Here is a 23,916-nt window from a genome sequence, read left to right on the forward strand (position 1 = left end):
ACAGGCTTTAATCAGGCATAAAGGACAGGAACAGGACAGCCTGTACGGGAAGGGAATGAAGGCAGCTGCCGGGGACAGGATCTGGGAATAATGCGGTACTTTTAATATGGGTGCATAATATATATATATACTTAAACAAATACATTACATTCAATACAGTAGGCGTAGCAGTAGGCGTGACTCGTAGCAGTCGCGAAAGATAAGGGCAAAATGATGTAACAAGAAGGCGTATTCAGGGCGTATACATAAACATGTGATGTAAACGTAACAGAATATGTCATAAATGGGGCGGAAACATGGAGGGGGCTACCTGAGCAGCTGGGACCTCTAACCTAGTGGTGCGCGCAAACGGGCAATGAGGTGTTACCAGGGAGAACTGGGGGCTATAACTTCTGCGCTAGAAGAGGAGACTAAAGTCTGGAGTGTCAGAGCGACATGTACCCAAAGCATATCTAGTATCTGGTGTTTAGAGTACATGTTGATAGAATCCAAAAGTTATCAGGGCAAAGGCTAATAGACACTAAGACTGGTGCGTGCATAATTCTACATGTGTTGCGTGTGCGAGGAATATTCTATGAATATTAATACAGTATTTCTCTTACATGGAGACATAAAGGCTAGACCATGACGGAAACTATTGATGCGTTGCAGTAGCTTAGGAATGCAGAGAAGGAGGGCTGGACTGATAACTAGAAACATAACATACTCTTGGCAAACTGGGAGGCAGAGCCAGGCCGGGCCGGGCACTGCGCGGCATAAAGTAAGCAAAGGGTCAGGGATACAGGTGGGGGCTGTATCGCTCCTCGGAGAGGGTTCAGGAGACAGGAGCTGAATCTGAGTCCAGGCCCTTTTGAGGCCTAGAAACGGGGACAATTCAATGAATTAACGTGCACACTGTGAAATGTGGCAACGTAAGTTTACATAGGCCTAATATTCGTTGTTTTCACGAAGACTGGAGACTGGCATACTAGAGATGGACACAACTGTAATTGCGTCTTTAATCGATCATAGGGGAATATATGCATATCGATCATGCACATATAACATAAGATGGGGAACACGTAGGCACATACAACATGGCAAAATTTACTTTTCCACATTCCCTCCTTGTGCCCTACGTTTCCATCAGGAAACATCAATATTCATGATACCATCTATCATTTCATATAGCATCATTTGCTCGTCTCGAATTGTTTTGGAACGGGATTTAGGACTAGGAATACAAGAGGTAGCACACATGCCGCAAATCGCAGGGCCACATTGTATACAGAGGCAGCAACTGAATATGATCATTACTGCAATACCTAGGAATGACAATACTTTCCATCCCCAGGCAGATATGATACTCCAGAGCCAACCGGACCATGTCCAGGTGCCTGGATTCTGGTGTAACTGATGGGCAATTTTATGAAGTCTGGTTATGGCTGAATAAACAGACGGCGCGTTATTAGGAATGAAAATGCAGCAACTAGATCCGATGACTCTACATGCTCCTCCTCTATCGGCCAGTATGACGTCAAGAACGAGACGATTTTGGAGCACGACAAATCTCATAGCAGATTGCTCTTCAGTTAAGTTACCTAGAGCAGAAGTAGTCTCATTCACTACTGCTTCAAGGGTTCTGGTTAACCTACGTATTAACTTACTATTCTGGACAGGTCCTATAAAGAAGAAGAAACCTTTATTGAAGTCTTGATACTGTTCTAGAGTAGTTTCAGTTTGATCGACAATTGGGGACTCGATCTCCCTTCTAGGTCTGACGTGTACTAGATGTGTGTTTCTGTGATAATCAGATGGGGCTAGAAAAACTGGTGGCAGTAGGAAGGCAATGTAACATGTTCCATCCCAATCGAGGGGCAGACGAACATATGCGGTCTGACCACAAACAAAATAAGAATGACGTGAGGCTTTGAAAATAGATTTCCCACTGTCACTATACTCGACAGTAGTAGTACAATCACTATGTCCTACATGTGCGGAACCATTTTTCCTGACACATAATTCGCCTTTGACTGGTAGTACTGAAATAGCAGGCAAATCTGGAGTAGTATCAGACTGAACATTCAGGACCATGAAATTCGAAGAATAATTACCTAAATCATATACTTCAATTTCTAGATCTAACCCTGTTCTATGGGAGAGACCTTGCTTGTCTGGAAAACATGTTCTATTCAGAAGGGACATATCATTGGAAGATGACGTTAACGTGGACCATGCTCCACACGAACCATTATGTGAAAATGGATAAGGAAAGAGTGGCAGAACTCCCTTCGGTGTCTGGAAAGGGGGGAGTCGACCACACACCCAACAATTAGTGGCATTGCTGGTCTGGTGTGAATAGTGTAACATTCTGATGAATGTATTATTTCGCATAGCAAGACGATAGGATAGCTCGTGAGGGGGCAGATCACTAAATGTGTGCTCTACTGTAGCATTAGAAAACTTATGTACATGTGGAATTGGAAAACATAAATATAAAGCATAACTTGTGCAGGTAACCATTAGACTCAAAAAGAACAAAAAACTTAGAACAATAATACATTTTATAGAGTTTTGACTAACTCTCTCACTATGGGGGTCTATCTCATACATGTCAGGAACCTGTCTAACCGTTTCACCCGAGAGGGACTTAGACAATTAAACTGGCTGACTTATTTTACTAGACCGAAGCTTCTGTTTATACTCCTGTTGCGGAGTTTTCTCTAACAGGGGAACTTTGAGTTCAGAGTCTGTTTTTAGGCAGTCTTTAGGAATAAGGCAGTCCTTAGCAAAAGTCTTTTCTGGTAGTCCATGGAACTTCTTTATGTGGGTCAGGTGGACCCAGCCCTTCCTGCCCTCGAGTTTGACTGCAGTCCTTGTTGTAAGCAAAACGAGGCGGGGCTCCTTCCAGCGGGGCTCCAGTGGACTTGAACGATCAAAATTCCGCACCAACACCAGGTCTCCTGGAATGACCTCATGCGGTTTCACCTCGGTGTTGTCTGGAAATGCGGCGGCAACCTGTGAACGACAAGAGTGTAGGGCAGATATCAAGGAAGCTAGGTAATCTGTCAGCATATTACTGGAAACATCTGTAATACTGCGGGGTCTAGGTGTACCCCACATGTTTGGGGGGCGGCCGAATACGACCTCATACGGGGACAGACCTGATCTGGAATGTGCAACCATCCTCATATAAAATAAAGCAACTGGCAGGGCAACTAGCCAGTCTACACCTTTTTCTCTAGATACTTTTGCAATGCGTATTTTCAGAGTCTGATTATGTCTCTCTACGAGACCGGCTGCTTCAGGATGGCGCACACAATGGAACTTCCACTGGTACCCTAACAGAAGGGAAACATGTTTCATAAGCTCAGATGAGAATGGCTGGCCGTTATCAGAATACACGACCCTAGGGAGTCCATAGCGGGGAAAGAATTCACGAACCAACTGCCTGGCAGTGGTCGCGGCTGTGTAATCTGGAACTGGATATGCTTCTGTCCACCTGGACAAAGCGCATACAACTACGAGGACATACTTGAAACCTCGACATCGCTCCATCTGAATATAATCCATCTGGAGGACTTCAAAAGGGTGGTCAGGAGGTTGGAATCCACCTTGTTCCACCGGGACACTTTTACCTGGATTGAACTGACAACATATCATACAGGTACGGACTTTCTGCTTGGCTGCAGCTCGTAAATGCTTGTTGAACCAAAGGTTCTGAATACTGTCTAACATAGCTTTTTCTCCTAGATGTGCTGGACTATGTGCGGTATTAATAATGACTTGAACCATAGAGTCGGGGAGAAACCATGTGGCTTTTCCCTTCGTCAACCATCCTTGATCTGTCTGGACCCCTCCTTGTTCGGACCATTTCTTGATTTCTTCGGGAGTAGCATGTAACTGTATGTCTATGACATCTTGGGTAGGGTCCTTGACTGTCATACAAGTAGTCGGATCTGGAGTGAGTATCTGTGTCGTGTTAACTGGAATGTCTGGGGTCTGAGCTGTAAGCTTGGCTGTTCGATCTGCTAGATCGTTACCTTGGGAAATGATGTCAGTAACTTTCGTATGTGCCTTGCACTTCATGATAGCGATAGCTGACGGTAAATGTATTGCATCTAACAGAGCTTGAATGAGGAGACCATGCTGAATCTTGGTTCCATGAGAAGTCATGAAACCTCTCTCCTGCCAGAGCACTCCAAAGTCATGTACGACTCCGAATGCGTAACGTGAGTCTGTATATATGTTTACTTTCAGGTTTTTAGCACGTATGCAGGCTTGGGTCAGAGCAACTAGCTCTGCTGCTTGAGCAGACAGGGTGTCAATACGATGTGTTTCTATAACTTCAGTTTCAGTAGTCACTGCATACGCGGCTACTAGTTCTCCTGTACTAGTTCTCATACATGAACCATCCACATAAAGTGTCAGGTCGGGATTAGGTAATGCAATGTCTGTCAGGTCTTGTCTTGGCTTTGTCATAGTGTTAACAACTTCCACACAGTCATGTGTGGCAGAATTTGAAGTAACTGACGGTAACAGTGTAGCAGGATTTAGAATGTTGCAGCGTCTGATTTCTATGTGTGGCTGGAACAGTGTCAGTTCATAACCTGTTAAACGTGCAATTGTCAAGTGCTGAGTCTGTGTTCGGTTTAAAAGAACTTCCACGGAATGTGGAACTTGTACTGTCAGGGAGTGTCCTAACACTATGGAATCACTTTGTCTGATAGCTAGAGCTGTGGCTGCAACTGACTTGAGGCACGCAGGCAGAGCCTGGGCTACTGGATCTAATGTGCTCGAAAAATAAGCACAGGGCTTGTACTGTCCTGCTTGATCTTGGGTGAGAACAGATAATGCAGTACCATCACGTTCTGTGACAAAAAGTGTAAAAGGCTTACTGTAGTTCGGTGTTGCTAGAACAGGTGCTTGACATAAGGCTTTCTTTAAGTCATTGAAAACAAGTGTATGTTCCTGGGTCCAAGGGAGGACAGTCGATACGGCTGCCTCCTGTGTCGTTAACTGTATCAGTGGCTTGGCTAGAAATGCATACTGAGGAATCCATTGTCTGCAATAAGAAGTGAGGCCAATAAAAGCTCGTACCTCCTTCTGTGTCTTGGGCTGTGGAAGACTCGCTATTAACTGGATACGGTCCGGTGTCAACTGCCTACCCCACTTGGACAGTAAGTGTCCTAAGTATACCACTTGCTGGACACAGAATTGTAATTTGGAAGGGGACACCTTGTGCCCCTGCTCGGCCAGAAAATACAGAACCGTGAGTGACGCACGCTCGCAGTCATGTTCAGAACGGGCGGTGATCAGTAGATCATCGACATACTGGAGCAGGGCAGTGTCAGTTGGCATGTGAATATTGTCTAGTTGTCTCTTAAGTGCTTGACTGTAAATACTAGGACTTTCTGTGAAACCTTGAGGAGCTCGTGTGAATTTATAGCTCCTTCCATTTAAACAAAAACCGAAAAGATACTGGCTGTCTGGATGAATGGGGACACTGAAGAATGCGTTCTTGAGATCAATAACAGTGAAGAACGTAGCTTCAGAATCAATGGCTGTCAAGAGGGATGAAATATCTGGGACTACTGGATACTGGGGTATGATACATTTATTAAGCTCTCGAAGATCAATCACTAATCGATATACTGGAGGTGCATTTGGATCAGTACGTTTCAGGACCGGAATGATAGGAGAATTACATACATTGGAGTCAGTTTCTACAACCACTCCTTGAGCGATAAGCTCGTCAATAATTTTGGATAAGGCTGTTACAGCCTCAGGTGGCAATCTGTACTGTCTGATTCGTGGCAAAACTATACCTTGTTTGAGAGTCACACGATGGGGTGTGATATGCATACAACCTACATCAGTTGGACCTTGCGCCCATAAATGCTGTGGTACATTCAATAATCTTGGATCAAAATCACGTAATACATAGTGACCTTTAAAGTCACGTAAAAACAATCGGACTCCTTCTGGGGAACAGCAAATTACTGCACCTAATTCCTTTAACGTTTTAATGCCTAACAAATTTTCTGGACATGATTTCGTAAGTAATAAATCAGTAGTTCGGGACAATGGACCAACTCCTAAAGTAATTGGTTTCGAAATTTCATTAACAATCGGCTTTCCTGAAAATCCAAGGGAAACATTTTTAGAGCCTGAGAGCGGAGCCCCTGGAACCTCGTCATGACTGATAGTAGTCCTACTTGCCCCTGTATCAATCAAAAACTTTCTGTCTTTCCCTAATACTTGACTGTGTACATAGGGACCCTCTTGATCTACAGTTATCTCGATGAGAGGCAAGCCTCCCTCCCTCTCTAGGCTGTTTCATGAATACTGTTGGTACTCTGGATACTCTGACTGGGCATACTGGTACATCTGCTGTGTAACATGCTGTGTTGCAGCGATAGGCTGCGGTGCTAGAACTGTCTGCTGTGCATTCTGTGGTGGCTGAGAAGTCTGTGGAACTTGTTCTGGTCTAGGCGGACGTGGTCTTTCTTTAGTTTTACCAGTAGCTATGTTGTGTTTCAGAACTGCACACTCGTTTATAAAATGACCTGGCTGTTTACAGTAATTGCAAGTCCCTTTAACGGGAGCTGCAGGATGACTGGCTTGATTTGGACCCCTCTTCTGACTGTCTTGTGGAACAGATTGTGCAACTAATACTTTCATTTTCGTGTCTTTCATACGTCTCCTTTCGTGTTCTTGCTCTTCCCTGATTCTGTTCTGGTGATACTGGAGCATTTGTAGCATTTGTGACGGAGTATTAGCTTGCCAACTACTTTCGACTTTCAATACTCGATTTTTAACTTGTGGACTTGAATTCTCGACTAGTTTGGTAACAAAAAGGTGAGGGTACGATTCACTACTCGTCTTCAGACCACTGTTAATAATAAAACATTTTTCAAATCTAGAATAAAAATCACTAGTGTCTTCATCCTGTTTCTGTTTACAAGCTGAGATTGCATCCCAATCTTCCTTTTTCGTGGCTAGTAACCTTGGCAAAACCTGTATCAATAGCTCGGGCAATTCTTTAACTTTACCCCCAAGACCGGTACCTGGTACTCGTGAATTATCTTCAGCTTCTAGAGCTGTCCAATCTATCTTTTTCTCTCCCACCTCCCATTCTTTTTCCTTGAGTTTCTCGTATACCCCTGCGGGCAACAGGACTTTTAACATTTTAATGATATCAGGATACGTGTATTCTCCCATACGGAGCATGTCTTTCAATTCTCGATGGAACCCTGCTGGATCTTTGTCGTGACAGGGAATTAACTTTTTCATCTCTAAGAGTTCCATCTTTGTGATAGGGGTGTAAACAAATACTCGTTCCAGATCACCACCCGTTGTCCTAACTGGGTGTACTTCTCGTAACGGATGCTGTCTATCTATGTAAAATGATTTACTTTCTGGAGGTGAGACATGAACAAAATGCGGATTCAAAAACGTTCGATATTTGTGGCGCTGTTCTAGAATGATACTAATTAAATCGGTACCAAGACCTCTCCATCTATACTGGAGTAACTCGTTCAGAACATCATGTAACGGACCTGGATCAGAATGCTGTCCCTCATACAGTGTAATGAGGTGCTGGATCATATACATACCCACCAGTCGCTGCTCGGCTGGGGGCAATTTCAGAAACATTTGTGCCACTATTTCGTCTGGAAAAGTGGTAGAATCAGTAGTCCATCGGACTGCTGATCGGGCTAGTTCTTGTTCATGTAGGGTACTAAGTTCACTATAACCGATTCGTGATTTCAGAATGTGATTGGTAGCTTGAAATACTTGCTCAAGAGAACCTTGTTCTGGTGCTGGAGGAGGGAAAACTTTCTTGTGTTCTAGGCGTGAATGTCGGTCGGGAAGTCTAGTTTTACCTACATACGCTATTCTGGAGGTATTCTCGTCGTCTACCTCTTCAGTATCAGAGGCGTCTTCTTTCTCGGTTACTTGTGTCGTTTCTCGTTTCTCGTGTAACTTTATTATTTCCCTACGGATCTTCTTGTACATACTCTCTATACAGTTCTGTGTCTTGTGTCTTCCCTCGGCTATATGGTCACTCCACCTGGTCAGGACTTTCATTTCTTCCGGATCTTTATCCGGATAATCTTGTTCTCTTATTAGACAATTAATTAGAAACTTTAAAAGCATAAGCTGAATCTCGACTTTTCTCTGAGCCATGGCCTCGCCAATACTTCCTGGATCTGCTCCTGTACGGATGAAACGATATATTCCGTCTAGATAACCTTTCATATTCGGTAGGGTGTCCAAATATTCGGTCACCCGTCTTACACGCAATGAATACAGGACCATATCATCATCGCCTGGGACTGGATCATAACGGCATTCGGTAAGGGCTCGCTTGATATCTGCAACTGACTGATGTTTGGGCGAACGCTGTAACGCTCGGGCATGTAGCTCGAGTAATGTCACACGTCTGTGTTGAGGCGGGGTTCCAGGAGGACTTCCCCCCGTGGCCCCTGGACTAGAAGCGTCGACGGGTATTGTACGTGCTGGGAGAGTGACTGATGTAGCGGGTACATGTACTGTAGGCTGGACCGGGGGTACCGTAACAGGTACTGTAACGGGTGCCCCGGTGGCTGGAGGAACAGGAATTACATTATTTACAGGAGCTGGTGGAACAGGATTTGCATATTCTGGGACTGTGTCGTCCAAATAGGACGAGAGAAAAATATCAGCTGCGGTCGGTTTGTGACGTAGCTTAATCGGAACTAATGGCGGCGGAAAATTACATGGTGCTTCCGGGGTTGCTTTCGGCAAGCCCTCGGCAAGAAGAGGATACATACCCTTAATAAGGGCATTTCTCTGTCTGTCTGACTGTTCGGCTTTAACTCGTTCACCTACTTCGATTAATTCCCTTTCTTGGGCTCTTTCTGAGGATTCCCTACTTAATTCTGTCTTTCTGATTTCTTTTTCGGTTCTTTTATGAGATTCTTTGCCCCATAACTCGATGGCATCTATCTGGGACTGTCTGGCTTTCTTTTTCCATAATGCTTCCTCTACTCGCATGATGCACTCGGCATCCCATGTACCTGATACGGGCCATCTATATTTCTCTTCTAATTCCTTGGTGTAATCCACCCATAAGTCTAGATATAATATGGCACTTAAGCCATGCTTATGATACATAAAATGACCTGGACTGTCCCTAGGCGGGACTGGAACTGCTTCCTCTAGCAATCCTTTTCTGGTTTTTAACTGACGTAACTTCGAATATAGAGGCATAGTTTAGGCTGGAGTCTGGACACAATACAATACACGATAAACACAATAATAACTGGAAAAACAAATCACTCATACCACGACATTGAAAACACATGAAATAACATTTAAAATAACAGTTTGGACAGAACACATGAATTTCTCGAGAACAGAACTTTACTAGAATGACTAGATGTACTGCTAAAACAGCACGAAACTTACCGGTCCCATAAAGAGACACGTCAGGACCCGCATCCACCTAGGTGAACACTTCGTGTTGGATCTGCGTACCCAAACCCACGGACCAGAGACAAATTAATTGACCCTGTCTAGATACTACCCCAGCAACGGTACTCACTGGGCAGCAAGAACGGAAGGCCTCGGACTGGACTGGACTGCTACGACGACGGACTACGGACTTCGGACTTCAGTTACAGGTGGGCCTCCGGATACCTCGGACCTTGGACTCTCGGCTTGGGCTCTGGTCGGGACTCGCCGCGTTCCTCACCGCCTCGTCTGGACGCTGGACCGCAACCTCCGTCTCCTCCGTGGGCCTGAGGGATACTTGAAGCAGAAATATCTGCACGTGCACGGTATGGTTCCGTCACGGCTGCAGAGGATCAGGGGGCCTGCGTGGCTTCTCCGGCGCGTGGGGAAAGGGCAAGTCCCTATTCGGGCGCCATTATGTGGTAAATAAATAATTAATTACCGGTACTATTTTTCATATAATCAATAAAACAGGTAGCTCAATAAATAAGAGTCAGGATTCGAGGTATCTTGAGTCGACAGGCTTTAATCAGGCATAAAGGACAGGAACAGGACAGCCTGTACGGGAAGGGAATGAAGGCAGCTGCCGGGGACAGGATCTGGGAATAATGCGGTACTTTTAATATGGGTGCATAATATATATATATACTTAAACAAATACATTACATTCAATACAGTAGGCGTAGCAGTAGGCGTGACTCGTAGCAGTCGCGAAAGATAAGGGCAAAATGATGTAACAAGAAGGCGTATTCAGGGCGTATACATAAACATGTGATGTAAACGTAACAGAATATGTCATAAATGGGGCGGAAACATGGAGGGGGCTACCTGAGCGGCTGGGACCTCTAACCTAGTGGTGAGCGCAAACGGGCAATGACGTGTTACCAGGGAGAACTGGGGGCTATAACTTCTGCGCTAGAAGAGGAGACTAAAGTCTGGAGTGTCAGAGCGACATGTACCCAAAGCATATCTAGTATCTGGTGTTTAGAGTACATGTTGATAGAATCCAAAAGTTATCAGGGCAAAGGCTAATAGACACTAAGACTGGTGCGTGCATAATTCTACATGTGTTGCGTGTGCGAGGAATATTCTATGAATATTAATACAGTATTTCTCTTACATGGAGACATAAAGGCTAGACCATGACGGAAACTATTGATGCGTTGCAGTAGCTTAGGAATGCAGAGAAGGAGGGCTGGACTGATAACTAGAAACATAACATACTCTTGGCAAACTGGGAGGCAGAGCCAGGCCGGGCCGGGCACTGCGAGGCATAAAGTAAGCGAAGGGTCAGGGATACAGGTGGGGGCTGTATCGCTCCTCGGAGAGGGTTGAGGAGACAGGAGCTGAATCTGAGTCCAGGCCCTTTTGAGGCCTAGAAACGGGGACAATTCAATGAATTAACGTGCACACTGTGAAATGTGGCAACGTAAGTTTACATAGGCCTAATATTCGTTGTTTTCACGAAGACTGGAGACTGGCATACTAGAGATGGACACAACTGTAATTGCGTCTTTAATCGATCATAGGGGAATATATGCATATCGATCATGCACATATAACATAAGATGGGGAACACGTAGGCACATACAACATGGCAAAATTTACTTTTCCACAGGCCAGTGAATGAGCAGAGAGTGGTAAGGAAGAATACTTGTAAAAGCTGAAATGCAGTTAATGTCTTAAGACAAGTAACATTAGGCAGAATAAAAAGCATTGAAACAAGTACAGTATATTTACAGAGAGTAACCACAGTAGGAATAAGAACATGTCTCAAAATCAAGCTTACTTCAACAGTAAAGCATTAAACATATCACCTCCTTTCTTATTGCACTTCACCCCTTCCTTAATATTGTTTTAATGGAAGTTTAGAATTGCCACAAACTCGAGAGCGTACACAGACCACACACAGCTAAATCCGTCACCAATTGTCCATCTGATAACAAGAATCTAGAAACAAACCAAAGTTGTGTAGACAACAGTATATTTGATGACAGAAATATAATGTATTTTGTTCTAGTATGTACCATTTTCAAGTTATTTTTTTCTCTTGACAGCACTGTTTGCCATGGAAATCAAAGTTGAAAAAGATATGAAGACTGGAGAAAGCACAGTTTTGTCTACCATACCACTCCCATCAGAGGAATTTAAAAATACTGGAGTGAAGGTTTATGATGATGGTAGGAAGTCGGTCTATGCTGTGAACTCTCTGACACAAAATGGAATAGACAGTCTTGCCCCAGTTGAAGTTGAGGATCTTTTGAGAAAAGCAACTGAGAAAAATGCATCATCCCCAACAGAATACCATGATGCTGTATTCTCTTACCAGTATTCTAGTTCACCAACCCCACAAAAAGAAGAATATGTCACTGATCCACCATATCAAGTGGAAAATAGAAAAAAGACTCCTGAGCTTAATGGGCATCCAAATCAACCCTTGGACTGCAAAGAAAGTGGACATGAAAGTAAAGTAAATGGTTTGGATGTCCCACAAACACCACAATTTGTATCTCAATTTCAAAAGCTACATGCACAAGAGCCAGAGCAGCCAAATAACCAACATACCAGGATACCACAGAGTCAAGAAGAAGAAGCAACTCAAGACAAACATGAACCATACCATGCTGGAAAAGAAAATTACCGTGAAGCAATGTTTAGTAACTCTGAATATTCCAATGGAAGGTCTTCTCCAAACTTTGAAGATGATGTCAAGTACAACGTTGTTCATGCTATGCCATGTTATGTTGATGACAGTGAACCAGTAACCATGATTTTTATGGGTTATCAGCATGTGGATGAAGATGTACAACAAAACAAGAAACTCTCAGACTTTGATGGAATCATTCGTGCAGAACTTGTGGTTATTGACGATGATGAAGATGACCGAGAAACTGAATTCTCTGAAAAGGTTCCATCACATACAGTTGTAAGGAAGGTCAATCAACCCACTATTCAAAATGATGTGAGACAGAAGTCACCTGTTACAACCGTAAATTTAAATAATAACACACCACCTTACAGAAACTCTATCTCGCTACAAGAACAACAGGCTACACTAGGGAAGCCTCTGTGCCACTCCCATCCTGATGGACATATACTTGATGATGGCACTGAAGACCCTTCCTTAACAGGTAACAAAAAGCGAAAGCAATGCCATTGCTGTTCAGTCATGTGATGGACTAACTGAATGATCAAGATACTCTTCATAACCTAGGAAAAAATGTCCATTCCGTTCCAGTTTTACAATTCTTTAGACACTCCAGCATAGCGGTCTACCATAGAGCTTCTAACTATTAGGCAGAGGATAGGTGACTGCTCCAGACTAATGCATATTATCTCCTAGAGAGGTGAGATTATTGTCTGGCTCACCTTCAAGGTCACTGTTATTAAAGTAGCTTCTCTTTTCTGTTAAATTCCATTGGTTAAGCTGTCTGTACCTAAGGGGAATAGACACTTAATCGGACAATGTTTGGCAGATGACTCTTTATTCTTATGTGCAGGTAAAAGTTCCTTTCACACTGTAAGCAATATATAATTTCAGAATCTAATCGGCACTGTCCGCAGAAAAGGTGTATGAATGGGAAAAAACTAACAGCCTCTGCTGTAGGCCTAGTGAAAGTTTGAATAGTAGCTTTGCTGCATTGGAAGAGCCAGAACAACTGCATAGTTCACAGGCTTAAATGGCAGTGAAGTTAAGGACTCCTTAGATAAAAGTGAGATACAATATGTGTCTCATCTTAACTAATGTAGATTAAGGGAACACACACTACCATATTGTAGAGTATATTGTACATTTCTTTACAACATATGAGCTTGTGCTCATTGCTTAAAACGTGTCAGTTCATGGCTATTTATTGGACTGAGATTTAAGACATCCTAGGCCCACAGCAAAGTCCGCACCTCAATTCTGAAGTTGGTACTAGATCCTTCGCTTTGAATTTCCCAGCATCGGTAAAGCTTTAGCTAATCAGTAGCCTTTTCCACATTTTAATCTTGACTGTTTATACATGCTTGCCTTAACATAGCTATGCAAGTTTTTTAAAATGTTCTAGGTTGTTTTATATTCATTGCTAATGATATACCTTTGTGAGGATGCTATATTTCGTGCTAAAAACTTACATTTGGCCTATGCTCTTAACTGTATATCCACCGTAGGCGCTACATGTAGTGAGTCTTCCAAAACATTGAGATTCTAATATCGAGATTGTATTTATAATGACACCACAATATCAAAAGTAGACATGGAGTTAGAATAGTCAATCTATACTTCCCTATATAGCCTTACCTTGACCATATAACGGTAGTCAATTTTTTAAAGTCAATATACCTCTACATTTTTATAAATAATTGCATGAATGTTATTTCTGGGCTCAATGAGGTTATCGACAATATTTTTCTAGCACAAGACACATAGGGGCATGTTTATCAAAGCTTTGTTTCGCACTTGCACCGCGCAAGGTATAGCAAGGATGATGCAAATCCTAGATGAGATTTGCCAAGCCACGCAAAACCAATGTATGTGGCCCTGCGGTGCTTGGTAAATCTGGAGTAACCTAAGGCAGGCCTTGCGTTACTCTGTCCCTAGGAGGCATTCAATGGGTGGGGAGTGGGTGTTCCCAAACATCCATTCATTTCCAGATTTGCCATGAGTGGCTGACCTGTGAGTGCACCAAAATGCTACACCTTCTCGGGGAGCCATAACTATGAGAAATATCTTTATTTTTCCTAATTCTTTCCACTTTCTATATGTGCTGCATTCTGGTGCACACGTACAGTAGGAAAAAGCCTCAAAGGATTCTTTTTGTGCAGGCAGGTGTCCTTTTCTGCCCAAAAGCAATCCTGCCTGCATTGCAGGCACATTTACACCATGGTACAAGGGTGCCTGCATTGGCACTAGGCATCTAAAAGTGCACCAGCGCACGGCGAGAGCAGGAATGCGCCATATCTTTGTAGATATGGCGCATTCCTGCCCTCTCTCTTTCGCAAAGTGCAGCAAAGTGCTGTGTTGTGTTGCATGGCAAAATTATAAATATGGCCCATAATGCAGATGCAGGGTAACCCCCAGATTCCAAGCTTATAGTCTGCTGCATACGTAGCTCAAAATTGTTCTCTTCAAGTTGTAATTGGGATATTCCACTTAATTAATTGTATATTATCATTTTAGTTTATTTTACTGCCATATCCCTTATTAATTTAGCCAGGTCAACAAAGTACCTGCAAGCTGAACTGAATAGTCCATTAGGCAAGTGATAGGTAATCTGAAATGATTTTCCAAAAAGGGTCTAAACAAAATGCATCTTCGAAGAAACTATAATAGTTTTATACATGCCTGAACTCTGAAACGACTTAGCTGACGATAATCAAGCCTGCTTATGAAACTGAATTTGTGCACTTAATTTAATTGCCAAAAGGTGAGGTAAAATGATGGTTGAAAACAGAAATGTATACGTGGAAAACAATTGGATAAATTGTAAGATACACGCTGCTCAAAAATAAATTGTAGCAGTCGGAGGTCACAACAGTAGCAAATGAGTTTCCCTAGCTTTTGATTGCAAATTCTTCCAATGGCACCTATTAGCGGAAAGCTCAGCAATGGAAGTTTGTACATAGAACATCAGTATTCTTTTAGTTCAATGCATTTTTTTTTCAAAAAGAGAGTAACAAAACACAACATTAAAAGTAATAAAGAAGCAAAGAAACTGCAGATGTAATAATTTATTTAGTAGGGTAAAGGAGAATATGAAATATTAACTGACAGTCTTATGAATTAGACAGCAGCTCACGTAAAGTCTCAGTTTAGAGTTCCAACAGATGGAAATGAGGAAAACTAAATGAAATGAAGGAAAATTGGCATATGCAAGGTCAGTAGGGCAAGTTTTTGAGTGAAGAGAGGTTTGGACTTCTTTTTGTTCTCAATCAGGATCCATTTGTCTAGAAAGATGTTTAAAGGACAGCAAAATGTGTTTAATATTCTATAGTGTTTGCCATGTTTGTCAAGGTTGTCTCATTATGCACTACTGAGCAAAAGTTGGAGGGGTTTCCCTGTTCAAGATGGCCATGGCTTTCTTAAAGTACCTTGGCAGTCTTATCATCCGAGGTGCTGATCTCGGTTGGAAAAGCATGACAGAGAATAGGGATATTATAAACAGATCTGTGAGTTCCCTATTAACTCCTGGCAATTAATTGATGGAACAATTCAACTTTCACCAGAAAACAGAATTGATGCATGACATATGAAGACCATATGCTCGTAAAAAACTGAGTTGTCAAGTGATTTCCAGAATTGTGCAGGATTGAATAGTCATGGTTCCGATGTCAAAAGCACACTGAGGGCTTCCCAACAACAAAGTTTGGGTGGCCACTGCTGTTTTTAATGATTTGTGAATTCCCAGTGTGTTCCAAGGACAAAATGAGTCTACTAACCTTATGCCAACTGTACCTTTACATTTCTTCTTCAAAATCAGAATATTTCTCTCTTTGTGCATTTGAAGATTTGAACCAAATTCTGGGTGTAGGGCATGTATTCTTTAAAGAGCACAATGATTGTAAGGTAAAAATACTTTGCTGGTATAATGATTTGTGTTTCAGACGTATAGCTTTGCAAAGCAACACTTAGAATGATACTGTAATTCTTTACTACCTAGACGAAGTGGGATTGCAGCGTTTTTAAGGTTCCAGGGTGTTTTTGCCCATTGAGTTAAATATTCCTGATTTTACCTTTATAGATCTATTTATCACAATGTAATAGGGATTGATCAAATTTGATGCATGTGTTTATCCTAAATTGCTTTTTGGATTTCCAGTACTGCGCATTATCTTGGGACTTAATTTACAGGTAACAGCCCTAGACTATCTATGACTTATTAAAATGTTGCTACTTTTGTAGTCATCCATAAAGACAAACATATGCATAGGGGGTGGATCCGTAAGAAGGGACTCCAAGCTAGCACAGGGCGTATTACTAATATACTGACAGGAGATGCAACCAGTACGAGTCTGGATGGAGCTTGACAGAAGTATAGTATAGTAGGCAGTAGAGAAATTGACTACTTCATCACACCTGGAGTTCTGTTGTTTTCTTAAGGAGATACAGTGAAGTTTGCCTGCTCTTAGGAACCTACGCCACCACAATAGATTAAGGCATTTATTAGACGTGGACAGATATTTTGTTTAGCCTGGTAATTGGTGCTACTGGCCTCATTGGAATAAGACAGCTCAGTGGTGTTACACCTGGAAATTTCATCTGCTGCAACAGAGCAAAGGTTACGATCTTGGCGGATGGGTTACTCCGTCACAGCAGTGACGAATATCCTGTCTGCTGAAATATAAATCCCATTACATCTTAAGAGATGCATATTTCGGTGGACGGGATATCCATCACCGTTGGGACGGAGTAACCTTTCCACAAAGATTGCAATCAAGCCCATAGTCTGCAGGTGAAATACCAGGGAAAAAGATTAATAAATCGGCACAGAAATCCAATCTCTGAATGTTATTCCTTAAAAACCAGTAATATGCATTATTTCCTACTTCCTGCAATTACTGGAAATCTTTGTAATGGTAATTCCAGGCGAAGGATATAACATGGGTTATTCCAGGCGCTCGTAAAGAAGTCCTTAGCAGAGGGCCATTTGCCCATTGTGTTCTTATTAGTGTCAAGTAGGTGTTTTGTGTTTGATTAAGTACAGGTACCTAAATGGTTCAAGAATCGGATCACAATGTATTTTATTATTGTAGGATGCCAGTATAGGTCTGGGTGAGGTAAGCAGGCCACAGTTCAATAAACAGAAACAGGAAGAATTTCAATTTCTTCTTTATTAAGTTTGTATCCAGACACCAATCCATATATGCAGGTCTCAGAGAGAACATCATGAAGGAAAGAGAAAAGGCTGTGTCTGAAATAAAAGGAAGTCAACAGTATAGGTCACTGGTTTCATCTCTGAAATTTTGAATTCGATACCATGGATTCTCTGACAAGGAATAGTTCTCCAGCCAAGATAAAAATAAGAGGTCATAGAGACAGCTCTATTGGCTCTCCTTGCCCTTTCCCCTTTCCCTCCCTTGTCGCTTACAGTAGGCTGATTTGTGTTGATTAGAAGGTACAAACATTTAAGAGGAATTTTTAACAAAAGACTCACAAGGGAAATAAAAAGACTGGTAAGTGATGCCATTCCAGTGCGTTCATGAAAAAGGTACATTCTACTCTCCCAAAAGCCTTTTGGATGTTGGCAGCAATTTATTTTATTTTATATTATTTATTTATGTTATGTTATTCGTAGAGAGCAACACTCATCCCAAGGGATATCAAGGCGCTAAGAACCAAATTTCCTGGTAGGTCTGCAAAGCTGTAACTTAAAATTTAGGGAATAGGTGTGTTTTTAATTTTTTTCGGAACTGAATGTAGTTAGATGTGAGTCGTAGGTCTTGGGGGAGCTTATTCCACCTCTTGGCTGCTAAATAGGAGAATGATCGTACTCCTGTCCTTACTTTCTTAATACGCCTTGTTCTGGCGAAGGCTGATTGAAGCGACCGCAAACTCCTTGTGGGAACATAGAATTCAATCTTCTCCTGAAGTATTCTAGGGCCTGTTTTGTGAAGACCTTTGTGAGTGTGGCTAAGTAGTTTGAATACTGCTCTTTGGCGCATCGGCGGCCATTGCAGTTTCTTCAAACACATTGAGGCAGAATCAAACTTCCCCTTATTGCAGACAAGTTTTGCAGCCGCATTCTGCAGCACCTGTAGTCGTGTAAATAGGTGCTCATTCATGCCTACAAATAGTGCATTCCCATAGTCCAACAGACTGACTAGCAAGGCTTGAGTCACAGATCGTCTGCAGTCCAATGGTATCCAGGGAAAAAGTCTGGCCAGAAGTTTCAAAATAGCAAAACCTTTGCCACAGAGGGACCGCACATGTTCCTTCATGGTCAGGGCGTCATCCATAATGATGCCCAGGTTTTTGGCGTGTTGTTTAGGAGTTGGTGCATTGCCTAGAGTGGGTGGCCACCAGGTAGCGTCCCACCCTCGTTTGACCATGGCTCTCCAAGTGCCGCCTCAGCTTAGTTTAGGATGTTCTAAAAAAAAGCATAGTCTAATATTTGAAAGTCCTCTTTTTACTTAACCAATTTGAGCATGTTTAATCAGTTTGCATAAAATGTTTTCCAGATAGGTGGTGAAGATTGTAGACCCAATTTTTCAACCGGCATTGATCTACGATATTAACCAGTAGTTTTTTTAGCAGTCTGGGATTTTTATCAGGTTTGATGATAAGTATGATTATAACCTCTGTGAATGTACCCCAGAAGAATTATATATGATGACATTAGAGTTCAACTTAAGTATATGTGTGGTGCCTGCAAAGTCTGAAATGAAGGAGGCAAATACAAGGGAGACAGTTACTCCAAGAAGCATCCTCGGTCAGGCACGTTTTCCTCCATATAGTGAATAAGCCATGTAGGCACAGCTATTTTTATTACTTTGTATACCACTGTTTTGGTAGAAGCATGAAGTGGCTGTGACCTTGTTCATAGTCACCACCCAATGTTCTTTGCATCACATAGAAAAAGCAATGAGCTTCACTGGTAATTGGAAAAGATGCAGGAGTTTCAGTGGGATGAGAAATGGGCCTAGAAAATATGAGGAAGAAAAAAAAAGTTTTGTGTTGCACTTATAGGGAAGGAGACCAAGAGATTACAAGAGTAAAGTGTCATCACCAGGTAAGAAAGAATGTGCCGCGAGGCATCACAGGCAGTGTAGGTACAAAAGTGTTGATTCATTTGAGTGACAAAAGAGGATTCAGGGATACATAAATGGTGATGAAAGAAGCAGGAATATTTCTGACTTACTCCTGGAATTTCGTAGTGTCAGGAGTACTGCAGGAGTATGGTAGACTAAAATCTTTATGAACTGGGCCCTCTATTCCTACATTGGATGCAAAAAAACACCAAAAGCACAGGGCACACATGCAGTCTATGCTAGGGTATTTTTCTGCCTGTTGTACCAGTAGGGGCTACATTGCCCAGTAAATAGGCTGCCGGTGACACTGAGACATGCTGCAGAAATCAGGAGAAGATTGCAGTTAGAGCTCTCTACTGACGTGTATGCCACAAATTGTGTTGTAAGTGACAGAACAGAACCAGCGCCCCTCAATAGTAGTCATATTAAGTCTACAAATTAATCCATGCTCTTCTAAGGCACTAGTTTCTGAAGCCAGTACTTTCACATTATTTTATGTATATTTTTGAATTAAGTATTTCTCTCAGTAATATCCTACATATATTCAGTACACAGTACGTAGAAGGATTCTGTAGCATGATTAAAAATGGAAAGATTTAGAGGATAGGTGGTGAGTGGGTAACTGAAATGTACAATGTATTAAGCATCATAGTTCATGTGCAGCTTGGAAGCGTATTTGAGGATATGGAAGTGGGTCTCTTAGTTTGAGAAATAAGGTGGTCCAACGCAAAGTGCAAGTGATTGACACTGGGATTAGGCAAGTCGGTTGTGGTGGTGGCCTTGAGAGCAGAAGGTGCATTGAGGAGTATTGCACATGTTAACTAACACCATACAAATACCAGTGTAGATTATCCATGCATACATTACAGAGTTACAAAGTCTGAAAGTCATAAAACATGTGTACCCATAGCTGGAACTTGTGCACTGTATTGTTTACACAAATATGGATCTTATCACGATGGAGTCAGGAACCCTGTTGTTTTACATTACAGTTAAACTCTGGGAGCAAAAACCAAGCGTTTGCTCTCACAATTTGTGACCGGTTTAAAGCTACTGTAAATTGCGATGCAAATAGCTCATGCACTGTTTGCACCAATTGGAATGGGGAATAACATGTGCCATTGGGGTGTTATTCATAATCCGAGGACTGAGACTCGGAATGGGGTGCAAATTGTGCACCTGCTAATGTGCACACCATACACTATTGCAAATTCATGGGTGCACAATTTGTACCCGCATTTATCAGCTGCATTTTGATTACAGCCTTTGTGTGTTGGTCCCTTAAAATCCAGGCTTCTGTTAGGATAGCGAGTAAAATGTGAGAGCAATGGTTATTCATGGATTAGCAGTATGACTAATATATGTGCAAACAATCCAAAAACTTGGAAAATTGTGCAGTCCATAAGGGCTCTCGCCATTTTTGCAGAATATGAGTACTGAGCTATGCATGTTTTTCGGCTGACACCTGGAAGGATCACGTGGTGCTTCTTTGCAATATCTACTTTTACCTTTGCATGCTTTCTACAAACTGCTTCTCTACTGACCTTTCTTTATAATCTGCACACTATTGTTAACGCCACTGGATCTATCCCCGAGGTATGTTCTTTCTTTGCTCTAAATCACATTCACAAATCTACCTGGGAGGATGAAATTGTACCAATTTATTTTTTCTATTATTTTCTTTTCACAGCTCTGAGGATAAGAATGGCGAAGCTCGGGAAACGGGTGATATAAGATCTGAAGTGGCGCAGACACCCCGACTGCGTTTGATTTCCAAACAGATTCTACGACTAAAGGAGTCTTTCCTCCGCCTCAGTCATCAATGCTTTCATTTCTGAACCCGGTCTGACGAGGCTGCCTTTCTTCCCATAGTAGGTCCTGTCAAGCTTCTTGAAGAAAAGGCCTCTTTTTGTATAAAACACCTTGCTGCCATATTTGTATCAGTACACAGAACGCTGCTTGTCCGGATGCAGACCCTGACCCCCGCGAGACTATACCTCCTGTATTTTGGGTGTATTTAATTGTTTGGGAAGTGTGGAAAACTCTGACCTGACGCTCTCGGAGTGAATATCGCATCTTGCAGGATCTCATGGCAGTGCGTCACTACGTCATTGTGGTGAGCGTAGATTTAACGCTGTTGAAAGAAGCTGCTGCGTCACACGTGTCAAGAAAACTGTCAGAACCCTCCTTGTCACCAATTAGGATACTTTAAGGACCTCTGGCCTCCCACTGCCTTGTCCGGGGCAAGCGCCCAAGAGTCACCAGCTACCGCTCTCACTCCATCTCCAATCATCACTTCATTATTACCCTCTCGATGAAAGGCTCCATTGCACCGAGATAACCTTATGAAATAAAAATGCCAACGAATACCAATAAAAAATATAGCTTTCAGGCCATCTGCTGGAAAATGAACAGGGCAAAGGCACAAGAAACGGGTAGCGAGAGTAGTCCCTGGTAAAAATGGAGAAGTATCTCACCTGATTTCTGTCGTGAAGTAAATCACGCTTAATATTTTTTTCCGCGATTTTATTTACAATTGTGGTGACTGTCTTCTTCAGAGTCCTTGTTAACAATGTGGGATTTACGGATGTCTAGGGCACGTAAATTGCATCAGAGCCGAGCAATTGTGCATTGGTGCAGAGCAATTTTGCACTGATGCGGTCATTTTTTTCTTCTCATAGTCAAACATCTCTTTCCTTGATGTCTGTTTAATCAAAACATATAACATTATTTGGCGAGGGAAGGATATAAAGTGCTTTTAACCGAGCCTTTGTTGGTAGACATATATAATTGGGTGTGTGCTAAATACATCATGAGAAGAAGAATGCACTGGAGTCCTCCTATTCGCATCTCTTTGTGTATTTTAATGTTTGATGCATTCTGCAGCACACACAGAAAGAGGAAAAAGCCTCTTGTTTTTGTGCACGAAGGTTTCCCTCCCTGCACAAAAACAATCATCCCCGCAACACAGGCACCCTTGCACCATGTTGCAAAGGTGCCTGCGTTGGCACACATCAGCCCATTGTGCACCAGTGCAGGGGAAAAGGACAGGAATGTGTCATTTCTCATAGATACGGCGCAACCCAGCCTTTTTCTTGCCGTCGGGCTACACAGCAGGAAGGCCTGCTGCGCTGTCCTACGGCAAAACCGCATAAATGAGGCCAAAGATATTCAGGCCCCTGTTTACTAGTTTTGCTTGGGCGTTCTCACAACGCAGTACCACGCACAACACAGTATCAATTTACTAGCCATTTTAAAGGCCCAGGGGCATAGTGCTAAATTGTGTTGCATTGCACAAGTGTCCCCATAACCTTTAGGAAGATGTCAGCACAGTGTTATTCATTCTTATTCTCGCCCATCTGAATGCAACATGTTGCAAGTAGGTCTTACGCTACTCTTGTAAATTTACGCCACTCTTCTGTGGCTACTTTGCACTCTTTATTTTCGGTCAATTTCAATATGCAATGTCACACAGTGAGAGCAGTATATTAGTGCATTAGTGTTTTCATGGCTTGAACTAATAATGCCAAATTTATTTTCTCTGTGCGAAGTCACACTTTAGGAATCTCTAGGGGTAGCACTCATGTTGCAAAATCACCAGTGACATCACACAGTGGGTATACCATGGCACTCTTTCTCAAAGATCCAGTACATTTGGAGAATCAATAAAAAAAAATCTTCCCTCAACAAGTTTACAGTAATGCGATGTGATTTGAAACTACTATGTACCACCTGTGCCATGTTCCTTGAACATTAAAAAAAAATGTTTAAGGACACGGAGGCAACCTAGGGCGCCACCAGCAGCGGGCACCAGATTACCTCAAAAAGCAGAAAGTGCAGAGTGGCATTTCCAAGGCAGCTCTCGGCACAAACCTACTTAGACCAATTAATATGGGAAAATGCCCTCACCCCCCACCACCCCAAAAAAAACGATTAAGGAAATGTGGGATTTCAGACTAGATCCAGGCCTGAGAACCCTCAGTCAATGCCCAAGAACTAAGGAGCGGGTTTTACATTTACCTCCTTCCTTTTTTGTCTCTATAATGGTTGTAATTTCATGCAGAAACTAGAAAATAATCAACAAGAAATTGCAATAGCACGCACTCTGCTCCTCAATTAACACCTTCAAGTCTCTGCCCACACCTTCAGCAGCACGTCATATCCTGACAAAAAAGAAGCGCCACACACACTTCTACACACATATGAACCTTACATTTCCTCTTTTGTAATACAGCAGTGCCTTATCACTTCTGGTGAAAATCCTGCGAGGACAGCCAACCCCGCAACATGTATATTCATAAGAGCTCCTGCGTTTCCAAACCGGTGTCGTGCTTTTGCAGTTATGTACTGCTTGTTTTCTTCTCTACTCAGACACTTTGATTTATTTCGGTTACGCTAAGGCATACATATATGCATTTTATTACCATTCCAAGCGAAGTAATACTAAAAATATTAAAAAGAAATGCCTGCAGCTTGTCTCTAGTCTTTCTGTGCTTGTCTTTAATCTGGTACTTTGAATGCATTCGTTTTGTTTGACACAAACGCTTTCAGATTAGACATGATTAGCGTGCACCATTTTATATGTAAATATGTATCTAGATATTTCGCTATGAGATGCTCTAGTGACCCTAAAATATTCATTTGTTCTCAAGAAATGCTGTGGTTCCGAATGTAAACTGCTCGTTTCGTTTGTTTTGATGCACT

The 23,916-nt window shown here is 42.3% G+C and overlaps 1 protein-coding gene across 1 annotated transcript in view; it reads left to right on the plus strand.

Moving 5' to 3' along the window:
* Nucleotides 1–23,683, plus strand: part of PALMD (palmdelphin) — a 185,464-nt gene extending 161,781 nt beyond the window's left edge. The window contains exons 7-8 of the mRNA XM_078644283.1: nt 11,538–12,611; nt 20,903–23,683. Coding sequence (XP_078500409.1) covers nt 11,538–12,611; nt 20,903–20,946 — 1,118 coding nt within the window. The 3' untranslated portion in view covers nt 20,947–23,683. The remainder of the gene's footprint in view (nt 1–11,537; nt 12,612–20,902) is intronic.
* The last annotated feature ends 233 nt before the right edge of the window (nt 23,684–23,916 follow it).

Source organism: Lissotriton helveticus, chromosome 1_1 (assembly GCF_964261635.1).
Source record: "Lissotriton helveticus chromosome 1_1, aLisHel1.1, whole genome shotgun sequence".
NCBI classification, from domain to species: Eukaryota; Metazoa; Chordata; class Amphibia; order Caudata; family Salamandridae; genus Lissotriton; species Lissotriton helveticus.